General features: G+C 44.9%; 1 protein-coding gene across 1 annotated transcript; it reads right to left on the bottom strand.

Moving 5' to 3' along the window:
• Positions 1 to 5,017: 5,017 nt before the first annotated feature.
• Positions 5,018 to 6,532, bottom strand: LOC127804425 (uncharacterized). The gene has a single exon (XM_052341287.1). The coding sequence runs from the start codon at positions 6,530 to 6,532 to the stop codon at positions 5,018 to 5,020; it is 1,515 nt and encodes a 504-aa protein (XP_052197247.1).
• Positions 6,533 to 11,448: the final 4,916 nt, after the last annotated feature.

Genomic DNA, 11,448 nt, shown 5'->3' with positions numbered 1-11,448 from the left:
CTATGGATAAGAGTTTGAATTTGGTGTTTACAATGCTAGAAGATGAAAAATATTGGGTTGATACATGCGTAGTGGTATTTGTCAAGAGTGTTAAAGTGATTCTAAGCCCACAAGAGGATTTCTATTGAGAATGAGTGTTGTCTTACTATGTAAAAGTTGTGGGTTGGAACCTTGTAATTATGCAATTGAAGGATAAAGAAGAAATGGATAAGATGATTAAGCATTGTTCTTCATGGTTAGATCATCAGTTCAATGTGGTGAAGCATTCGGTGCAATTTTTTGAAAGGTTAGATCATATTAGAAGTGAGGGGGTCCCTCTACATTCATGGAATGATATATTTTTTAAGTTCATGGGAACTTTATGGGAAGGGCTATTAGTCTTGATGGTCACACAATTTCAAAGGTGATATTTGATTTTGGTAGAGTATTAATCAAAAATTTGCTAGGGAACTTATTAGAAGTGATATTGGCATTCATATAGATAAATCAATTCTTCATATTATGGTTATAAAGAATCTTGAGTTTGCAATCTTTCTTTCAAATTATAGGTCTACTGTAAGCTTTTGGAACAACTTGAGCACCCTATATAGTTCGTCTTCATTAGGGGAGGAGACTGCAATGATTTTTGTAGAAAAGAAAAAGGGTCTTTGATGAACGACTTTTCTAAATGAGATGAAGAGGTGTCTAAGGATAATGCTAATATATTGATGGTTTCCAAGATAAATGCAATCTAGGATGAGGATAAGTTGTTGGATTTTGAAAAAGAGAAGATAGATGAATCCTTTGTCTAGGTTCAAAACAATATAAGTGGGGTTGTGAGTTGAATGTTAGAACACGAGGTCAAAACTAAGGTTACATTTCTAGTGGTCATGGGTAGATTATTGGGCCACAAATTCCAAATGATTATCCATTGAGAGTAGTTAAGCTTATGGCCTATTTGGACTATTCAAGGGCTTTGGGGGATAAAGAGATCTCAAATGGGGCTGATGCAAGTTGGTTGGATGGTGATTTTTGACTAATATTTGTTGAGGCAGATCATGTGGGGCATTCATCCAAAAGATGGGAGATGAGATGGACGTTAGGGGTGGCAAAATTGGGAATGATGGTAATCTTATTCTAAAGGGTGATGGTTCTATTTCAAAGAAGCTAAAGCTAGAGCTACTTGGAAATCGGGTGAATATTTTTTGCAATGACAACATTAAAGAATGTGTTGGGACCCTAGTTTAAATGTGATGATGTGGTGACCAATCACCTTCCTTCTGTCTCAGACCAGGTACCTGCAATGGAGTCGGGGACTTGCTCCCTCGGAATCACTCTGACGTTCAAGTCAGATTATGGTATGAATAGAGGTTCCAAGTATCTCAGTTTCTAGCTTAGAGAAAAATAAAGATCCAATCCCTTACCCGTTGCTGGTCCTCTTCCTTTTATCCTCCTACTAAGGTAAGAATCCTCTTTCAAATTACCGGGATCCTTATCCAGTTCTTCGTGGAGCTTGGATCTTACCAGTATGGATTCCATAGTCACTTCCGAGGAGTTCGGGGTAGTTCCCATCTCCATGATCCTCGGCGGGATGGTTGATCCCTAGAAATTTGGAGAATTCTCGTCAAGTAACAGGCTAGCTGGTGTGGTGATATGCATCTTCCACGTGTCTCCTCTAGACCCATGTAGGATGACGTTAGTGGAGTATCTCATTAATGGGCACGTGGCACTGTTGCCAATGGCTATATTTCCGGGGTATTGAGGTAATTATGAACTCGAGGGTATTTTCCCTTATCACTTGCCCCCCTACTCCTCGAGCCCCTTGGTTTGAATGGCTCAAGGAGTGTCGAAATCTCAGAAGGTTCTAGCTCCCTTTCCTCTTGAGGGTCCGAAGGGCTAGGGTGTCCCTTCCTTTTGCGCGTGCCTGTAGGGTGCGGTTACCAATTTGTTCCAATGTCCATGTCTGTTCCCCAGACGCTGTCCAAACCTTTCATATCTCGAGCTGCACACTCTCTGGGCCATTAATGCTCATCATTACCAGCTCCTTGGTTCCCCACCCTCAGGGTTTAATAGGTGACTCTTATTCTCTTATTTGCTTCTTCTTCTAACTTTTTTCCTACTTCAACCTATTGTTGTGCCAGCGAGCATTGTCTTCTCTTTTTGCATCTTCCTTGCTTTCTCTTCAACACTCTCTACGATGGCTATTACTGCATCCAGAAGGCTTAACCTAGCCAGTGTGGAGCTTGTTAAGTGGGAGAATCACCCTGCTGCTTCCATTCCCTACCAATGGATGAGTAAAGCGGAGTGTCAACAGTTTCGGGAGAAATACGCGATTCCCGAGGAGTTGGAGGTCGAGTTCAACACCAATCTCTGAGCATGCCATCCCGTCATCGGTCGTCTCTTTTTCTACAAGTGCGCATTTGACTAGGGTTTTCGCCTGCCTCCCCGAGGGAGGGTCATGTCGTTTCTCCAACAACTCACCATTGTTCCAGCCCAGTTATCCCCTTTCAGGTGGACGTACTTGATGGGCTTCATTATTATTTGTTGTTTTGGTAAGATAAAGCCCTCGGGGGATCTTTTCGATTACTTCTTTACCACTAACCGCAACTCGGGGGGCTGGATTTGAATCTTGCCCAGGATAGTGAAGGAGGGCTGTCTTATCGCGACCAAGGAGCGTCCTGAACTCGAAATCAAGGCCTCAACACTTATGCAATTTGGGGGGTCTAAAGACTCAGACAACTTGGAAAAGAGTTTTGTCTTCGTCTACCCTAGATTGTCTGGCTCCACACAAGAGATTTGGTCTATGTGCAATAGGTGGACTCTGGACACCAAACACAAACGTTCGAACGTCGAGGACATTAAAGAACCAGTCGGTAGGCTCATGAAGATCAGCCGAAACTGGGAAAAGGGATGGATTTCCAACCCGATTCTTACTAAGGTGGGCCTAGATGGCGAGACCTGTAAGAGTTAGCCTTCGTTTTTCTTCCCTTCTTTTTAACTTCTTTCATCTTGACCAGATATTAATCTTTGTTATTCTTTGCGCACAATTGAAAATCTCTGTGAGATAACTTACTCTCCTATCACCGAGGGGATGATCCTAGACTTTCTTGAGAGTAAAGGATCTTCGACCTATGCCAAAACCAAGAAAAACTCCAAGAAGGCTCCCAAGCTTTCTCAAAACAAAGGGCTCCCAATGCTGTCCGAGAAAACTCCGAAGAGCACTAGGAGTAAAGGACCTTCGACCTCTTTCAGATCAAAGAAAACGGTAGAGGGGGATCTTCGAACCTTCCAAGAGGCCTCCGATGAAACCGTTGAGGCTTGCTCGAAGAGTCCTTTTGCAAGATCCCAAGCTCCGAAGAACAAGAGGGACTCCCAACCTTCTCAGCAACCAGCCACAGCGGCGCCCGCCCCCTTACAAGGCCCATCCGAAGGTGATGATGAGACCATTGCCCAGGCACTTGAGGCAGTTAGGGCGCAGGCTCAGGGAGGTTGGCCGCCTGCAGGTATAGAGTCATCCATAACGCCTCCCAGCATTCTTATCCCTTCTATTTTTAAGCAGATATTAACGTCTTTGGCACCTGAGGGACGCCTAGGATTAACAGGGGAAGCTTCATTAGAGGAGCCTTTCGCGCTATCCACGAAGGAGATATTGGCCCGTTGGACGAAACGCCGAAGGGTAGAAATTGCTCCCTCTCCATCTACCACCGACGCAACCTTCACTCCCGAAGTAGCCGAGGCCCCTGCTAAGGCCTTGGCCATTTCCAGGATTTTGCCAGTTGCATGCAAACCGGACTACTGCGCCGATATTTTAAGGGTAACCTTTACCACTTATCTTTTCCTTCAGGTTCTTTTTAAACAAATAGGCTTTGACTTTTCACTTTGTTGCTATTTTCCAGAGTCTTTCAGGTTTTCAACATTCGATCGCCCGTCGAGAATCAGAGTTCCGGGCCCGAATTTCCTCCTTAGAGTCCGAAGTTGAGAGGCTTGGAAGGCTTGAGACCCTCTCTTCTAAATTGGCAGACCTTGAGCATAACGTTCATATTCTTACCGAGTCCGTTGAGTTGGCATAAGAGGAGGCTAAGCTTGCTAATGAAGCCGATGCTTAAGCTCACGAGGACCTGGAGCTAGCTTAGAGGAATATGCTGGAAGCTAACCAAGCTAACTCCAGGCTTGGGGAAGAACTGGATGCCACAAAGGGCGCAAACGACCTGCTCCGAGAGAATATAAAGAAGCTCACCTTGGAGCTAAAGGAGGCCAAGAAGGGGCAGGTCGAAGCAATGGAGTCCTATTCTCGGTGTAAGGAAGACCTTCGAATAGCTCATACCCGGCTTCAATCCGTCCTTAAGGATGACCGCGTGGCCTTTCAGAATGGTCGCGAGGATTTTCGAAGCTTTGAGGCTTACGCTACGGAGTTAGAATGAGTCTTTCGGGGTGGATTCAAACACATGAAGAAACTTACAAAGAAGCGCTTCTCAAACTTGGACGTGGACGCCATCCCTTTGATGTCTTGGTATTTTATCTTCTTTAGAGTAGATGTCTTTGTATTCAAGCTCGATACTCTAATAAAATTTAAAATTTTCTTGCTTGGCTTCAGAAAACTTTCTTACCTGCCTTAGATAGTTTCCCTTGCTGTTAGAGACAAAAATCTCTTAGGGATCAGATCTGATCCTTTGTTTCCTTTATTTTTTTGGAGGCTGCAGCCTTCGCTTTTTGGGAGGTTTCGGGGCCCCCTAAGGATCAAATCTGATCTCTTTGTTTTTCTCGAGGGTTCGGGCCCCTTGTCGAGAATCACATCTGATCTTTTTTTTTTTTTTTTTTTGTTGAGGGTTCAGGTCCCCTGAGGATCACATATGATCCCTTCGTTTTCATTGAGGGTTTGGGCCCCCCCGGCTGAGGATCACATTTGATCCTTTCATTTTTTATCAGGGGTGGTCCCCTGGGTTCTTTTGCAGTGAGGAGCTTTAACTGATGGGAGAGAAAAAAAATAAATTTATTTAAGGAATCATAGCTAATAAAGAACATTACTGATAAAATTTTCTCAAATTCTGCACATTCCAAGTGTTCTTAACGGGTACACCCTTGGTGGTCTGGAGTTTGTAAGCGCCAGGGCTGAGGGCTGAGGGCTAAGGGCTTCCATCACTTTGAAAGGACCTTCCCAATTCGGCGTTAACTTGTTCGCTTCTTTGGCCCCTCGAACATCCGCTCGCCGCAATACCCAATCTCCGGGAAGAAAACTCTTAGTTTTTACCCTTCGATTGTAGTATCTTTCAATACGCCGATTGTAAGCAGGTTGTCGAGCAGTAATGGAAGCTACCAATTCGGCTTCAACCCACTTCGTGAAATAATCTATGGCAGCAATGATATATCTAACCTGTCCAGCTACCGGGGGGAAAGGACCCAAGATGTCGATGCCCCATTGAGAAAAGGGGCAAGGTGTAGCCAGATGAGTTAAAGTGACAACTAGTACATGAACCAGGTTAGAGGTTCGTTGGCATTTATCGCAGGTCCTGACCAATTGCTCTAAGTCCTTCACCATCGTTGGCCAATAATACCCCTGCCAAAGAGCTTTCTGGCTGAGGGTTCGGGCCCTGATGTGGCTTCCACATATGCCTTCATGAATCTCCCTTAAGATATAGTCTGCTTCGCAAGGCTTGATGCACTTGAGCAATGGTTGCGAGAATGACCTCTTGTAAAGTTCCTCGTTGACTAGTAAGAAACTTCTGGCTTTCCTTCTGACTTTTTGAGCTTCCGAGTCATCCTTGGAAAGTTTTTCCTCCTTCAAGTATAATAACAAAGGATCCACCCAACTAGGCTCGTGCTCCACACATAACTGATTGGCGAACTCTTCGATGCTCTTCTGTGGTAAAGAATCGATTCGGATTTGTCGGGAGCTCTTAGGAAAAGAGAAAGGAGCAATCTGGGACAACATATTTGCTTTCGTATTCATGGCCCGAGGGACATACTCCACCTTTATTGACTGAAAACGCGCGATCAGTTCCCTGGCCATAGCCAAGTATGTTGCCATGTGACTTTCCCGAGCCTCATACTCTCCGTTCACTTGTTGTACTACCAAGTTGGAGTCCGAACTCACCTCAATTCGCTGCACTCCCAACTGTGTAGCTAATCTCAATCCTGCTAGCAAGGCCTCATAGTCAGCCTCATTGTTAGATGCTCGAAACTCAAAATTCAAGGCATAGGGCCATTCTTGCCCATCAGGACTTCTGATCATCAGCCCTGCTCCGCCACCACAAGAGGTCGAGCTCCCATCTACAGCCAATATCCATGGCCTCTGATCTTGTTCCGTAACTTCTTGGGATCCTATCCCTTCGGCAATAAAGTCTGCCAACGCCTGGGTCTTGATAGCTGGCTGAGGCCTGCACTCAATATGAAAAGCTGTGAGCTCTATTGCCCATTTCAACATCCTTCTTGAGAGCTTCGGCCTACTAAGCATCTGCCTCAAAGGTTGGTTTGTAAGCATAATAATGGTATGAGCTTGAAAATATGGCCAAAGCTTCCTTGCCGAGATCACCAAGGAAAATGCCAACTTCTCCATGGGGGAATATCGAACTTCGGCTCCTGTCAACCGCTTACTGGCTTATTAGACAGGCCTTTGCCTTTTATCTTTTTCTCGAACCAGCACTGAACTCACAACCTTTTTGGCCACTGCCAGATAAAGATACATTGCCAGATAAAGATACAATGGTTCTCCTAGCTAAGGCTCGGTGAGAACTGGAGGCGAGGCCAGATGTTCCTTCAACTTGCAGAAAGCTTTCTAACACTTATTGTCCCAGGAAAAATTCTTTGCCTTCGACAAGACTTTATAGAAAGGAAGACCCTTCTCCTCCAATCGAGAGAGGAATCTCCCTAAAGCCGTCATCCTTCCTGTCAGGCTTTGCACTTCCTTGATGTTCCTCGGGCTGGCATGTTCAGAATGGCTTTAACCTTTCCTGGGTTCACCTCTATCCCTCGGTGATGAACTATGTAATCCAAAAACTTTCCTGCAAAGACACTAAAAGCACATTTGACAGGATTAAGCTTTACATGAAACTTACGAAGGGTTTGGAAGCACTCCTCCAAATCTATGGGATGATGTTTGGCAACGAGGCTCTTCACTAGCATGTCATCCACATAACCTTCCATATTTCGATCGAGCTGGTGTCAAAACAGCTTATTCACCAGGCGCTGGTAAGTGGCTCTTGCATTCTTCAATCCGAACGGCATTACTGTGTAACAGTAGGTTGCTTTATCGGTGATGAATGTTATCTTCTCTTGATCTTCGAGGTGCAATGGAATCTGGTGATACCTTTGAAAGGCATCCAAAAAAACTCATTAACAAACAACCAGCTATCCCATCAATCAGAGCATCTATCCGAGGAAGAGGGTAGCGATCCTTCGGGCAAGCTTTGTTAAGGTCAGTGAAGTCAATACAAAGCCTCCACTTGCCCTCTCCTTTGGGTACCAATACCACATTTGCTAACCATTCAGGATAATCAACCTCTCGAATGTATTATGCCTCCATCAACTTTGCAACTTCTGCATCAATCGCTTTGGCTCTTTTTGGGGAAAAATTTCACTTCTTCTGCTTAATAGGTCGGAAACCCGATTGTATTCCCAACCTGTGCGTCATGACCTCTGGATCGACCCCGACATGTCCCGGGCAATCCACACGAAGATGTCTGCATACTGCCGAATGAGGGCTAAGATCCGACCCCTTAGTGGGTTTTTTAACTCAACACTTATCTTTATGCAACGATTTGGGCAATCCTCCCATAAGGGTACCTCCTCAGCTTGTCCACTAGTTCTGCCGTCTTTGGATCTTCCGACCCTTCCAATAGAACACTGACCTCCTGCGGGGGACTCTCCTCCTTCTCTCCTCGAGAGACCCTTCTCTGACCAGGAGCTTCTTCTTGCAGTGATTTTTCTTTCATCTGCCCTCGCGGGATCCCCGCATTCCTTGCTACGCCTATAGAGGTCATGTAATACTCGCGGGCCGAACGCAAATCTCCTCAGACCTTGCCAATCCCACCGGCTGTAGGGAACTTTATCATTATGTGATATGTGCTAGGAATAGCCTGAAGAGCGTTGAGACCCGATCTTCCTAGAATCATGTTGTAAGCCACAAGAACATTTGCTACCAAGATATCCAGCATGACCTGGGAGACTCGGGAACCCTTTCCTAAGCTTAGCGGAAGTTGAATAGCCCCATCTGAATACACCGCTTCCCCATTGAATCCCACCAAGGGGACCCGAGCCAGCCTTAGCTGCTCCATCCGATACCCCATGCCCAAGAAGGCTTGTTTATACAAATTTTTTGAAAAACTGCTCGAATCCATGAGGATCCGTCGAAGCTCCCACCTTTCAAGCTCGATCGTTATTACCAGCGAATCATTTTGGTTTAGGTACTCAGGGATGTCGCTATTCGAGAAAAAAGAGATCGTTTCCCCCCTCCTTGACCTCTTCAGCCTCGAGGTTTGGCTACTCGTTGCATCCTATTCGCCCTTCACCCCCAGGACCTCCCTTGCAGCCAATGTATGAAATATTGGGGGCGATGGATGATCTTCTGCTGCCTGCGGTGGTCTCTCCCTTCAGGGCGAATGCCAAACTTGGTCTCACACTTCTGCTTGGTCCCTCCTCATGGGTGGACTCCGCGACCGTGAACGCCGCTCCCTCTCCCTTCGGGGATCCGCGTCCCTAGCAACATAATTCCTAAGGAAGCCTCGATTAATGAGCTCCTGGATCTCCTCTTTCAACTAGTGACATTCCTCCGTATCATGTCCATGATCTCAGTGGAAACGACAATACTTATTCCGATTTCTTTTGTCAGATGGTGCTCGCATCGGTCGGGGCTTCTTCAGATAATCCTTGTCCTTGATGGTGGCAAAGATCTCCGCCGTTGGGGCATTTAAAGGGGTGAAACCGGCCGACTCCCATCGAGGACGATTTTTCTCCTTTCGGTCCTCCCGTCGTCCCTCATTCTTGTGCTTTTCGGGATGTTTCTTTTTTTTCCTTTTTCTCAGCATGCTCTGCTCTTTTCGCTTGCATAACCTCCTCGGCATTAATGTACTTCGTTGCCCGACCTAAGATATTTGTAAATGTAAGGGGGGAGTTTTGGCCAGCGACTGAGCAAAAGGACCGGGCCTTAGGGCATTTTGGAACGCCACCATAGCGACACTATGGTCGAAATTCTCAATACTCAGAGCCTCCATATTGAAACGCGAGACAAAATCCTTCAAAAATTCACGCTGGTTCTGCTTTAGGATAATGAGGGCTATAGTGGACCTTCGATGCCTTCAAAGAGGCGCAAAGTGAGCCAGAAAACTACCCCGAAGCTGCGCAAAATTGGCTATTGAGTGGTGGGCCAGGTTTGAATACCAGGCACGTGTGTGCCCCTCCAATGTTGCCAGGAAAACTCTGCACCACATTGTGTCAGATGCATCTTGCATATGGGAAATGAAAAGATCCAGATGATTCATTAGGTCGGTAGTTCCTGCATAGGGCTTGATAATCGGGATGCGAAGACGCTCCGGCGGTACAACAGCCATAATCTCTGGACTAAGAGGTAGATTCACCATCGCTCCTCAAGGTTCTCCTTGCTTCGATTTCAAGGCTGCAATCTCCTTCTCCAGTCGACGCAACCTCCTTTCCTACTGTTGTTGCACATACGACATGCCAGAAGACTCTCGGCCTCCTCGTGTTCGCCCCCTCGAGGATTTGCTTCGCGAGGACAAGACCCTTTCTCCGACGGGGGCTCCTGCCTTCCTCCTTTTGGAGAATGATGGGCTTGCTGGTGCTGGTGGTCCAAAAAGCTAGTGAACAACTCCGTCAGGCGCTGGACCCGATTCTCCAAAAGCATGATCTGATCTGGTGGGGGAGGACGATTATCTAGGCTATGGTCCCTCCTCAGCGGGCTCATCAGGGGATTATGCTGACTTAGTTCCTGGGCGGGGTTACCACTAGTAGCTTGAGATTGGTTCCTTCTAGTTGCCATCAAGATAGTGAGAAAACCTGAACGTAATAGTAACTTACTCTAGAGAGACAGAAAGAAAAACGCGTCAGCCCCACGGTGGGCGCCAATTGATGATACGGTGATCGATCACCCTCCTTCTGTCTCGAACCAGGTACTTGCAATGGAGTCGGGGACTTGCTCCCTCGGAATCACTTTCACATTCAAGTCAGATTATGATATGAACAGAGGTTCCAAGTATCTTAGTTTCTAGCTTAGAGAAAAATAAAGATCCAATCCCTTACTTGTTGCTGGTCCTTTTCCTTTTATCCTTTTACCCGGGATCCTTATCCCATTCTTTGCTGAGCTGGGATCTTACCGGTATGGATTCCATAATCGCTTCCGAGGAGTTTGGGGTAGTTCCCATCTCCATGATCCTCGGCGGGATGGTTGATCCCGAGGAATCTGGAAAATCCTCGTAGAGTAACAGGCTAGCTGGTGTGGTGATACATATCTGCCACGTGTCTCCTCTAGACCCGATGACGTCAGTGGAGCATTGTTGTTAAAATCTCAATTTTATTCATACGATTTTACGATTTTATGCTTCGGAAACCCCTAAACGATTCAAATCCCATGTAAAATCTTATTTGGGGTAAAATCTTATAAAATCCCGATTTTAGGTGTTCAATTTTATGATTTTACGCTTCAGAGACCTCCAAACGATTTTACGCTTCAAGTATAAATTGCAACTTAAATCTAATGGAGAATATTGGAATCATCATCTAAAGAATTTTAAGTTATATTTTGCCTCTAAATTGCCTATACCAACATGTTAGTTTTGAGTTATATTTTGGAAGCATCATATTTTGAGTTATAATAAGGAATAATCAGGTTATTAAATGATATTAATTTATTTTTTATAAAATTATGTTATTATAAACATGTATTTATAAAAATTAAAGAATATTTTTAATTGTCTCTAAAATCTTATGATTTTATGATTCGATTTTACGATCCGATTTTATGAATCGTTTTTCGATCCCACTTAAAATCTCGATTTTTGCTACCTTGCAGTGGAGTATCTCATTAGTGGGCACGTGGCACTGCTACCAATGACTATATTTTTGAGGTATTGGGGTAATTATGGATTCGTGGGTATTTTCCCTTAGAGAAAAATTTAACAGTTGGTAAGGAGTTCAATGGGGATTAGTAAGAGGTTTAAAGGTAGTCAGTTGCATTGGGTTGAGTATCATATTTTGTTATATTCTTTATTAGGACCATCTACTTTGTTATCTTTATTTAGAGTTTCATTTATGGGATTGAGGTGTGGGAGCAACGTGTTTTCTAGTTCTTATTTCTTTTCATATTGGCCATTGGAGGTTGGCTCTATGGGTTATCCTTATTAGGAGCTGGTTTCTTTGAGTGGATGTGCAATTTTGTTTGATTGTGAAGTTTTTTCCCTTTTTATGGATATTTTATGCGGTAGTGATTTTGTTTCTAGTTTTAAGGTTCGAAGTTTTTGGTGG

Source organism: Diospyros lotus, chromosome 6 (genome assembly GCF_014633365.1).
Source record: "Diospyros lotus cultivar Yz01 chromosome 6, ASM1463336v1, whole genome shotgun sequence".
In the NCBI taxonomy this organism is placed as follows: domain Eukaryota; kingdom Viridiplantae; phylum Streptophyta; class Magnoliopsida; order Ericales; family Ebenaceae; genus Diospyros; species Diospyros lotus.
This window is presented reverse-complemented; position numbering and strand designations above follow the sequence as displayed.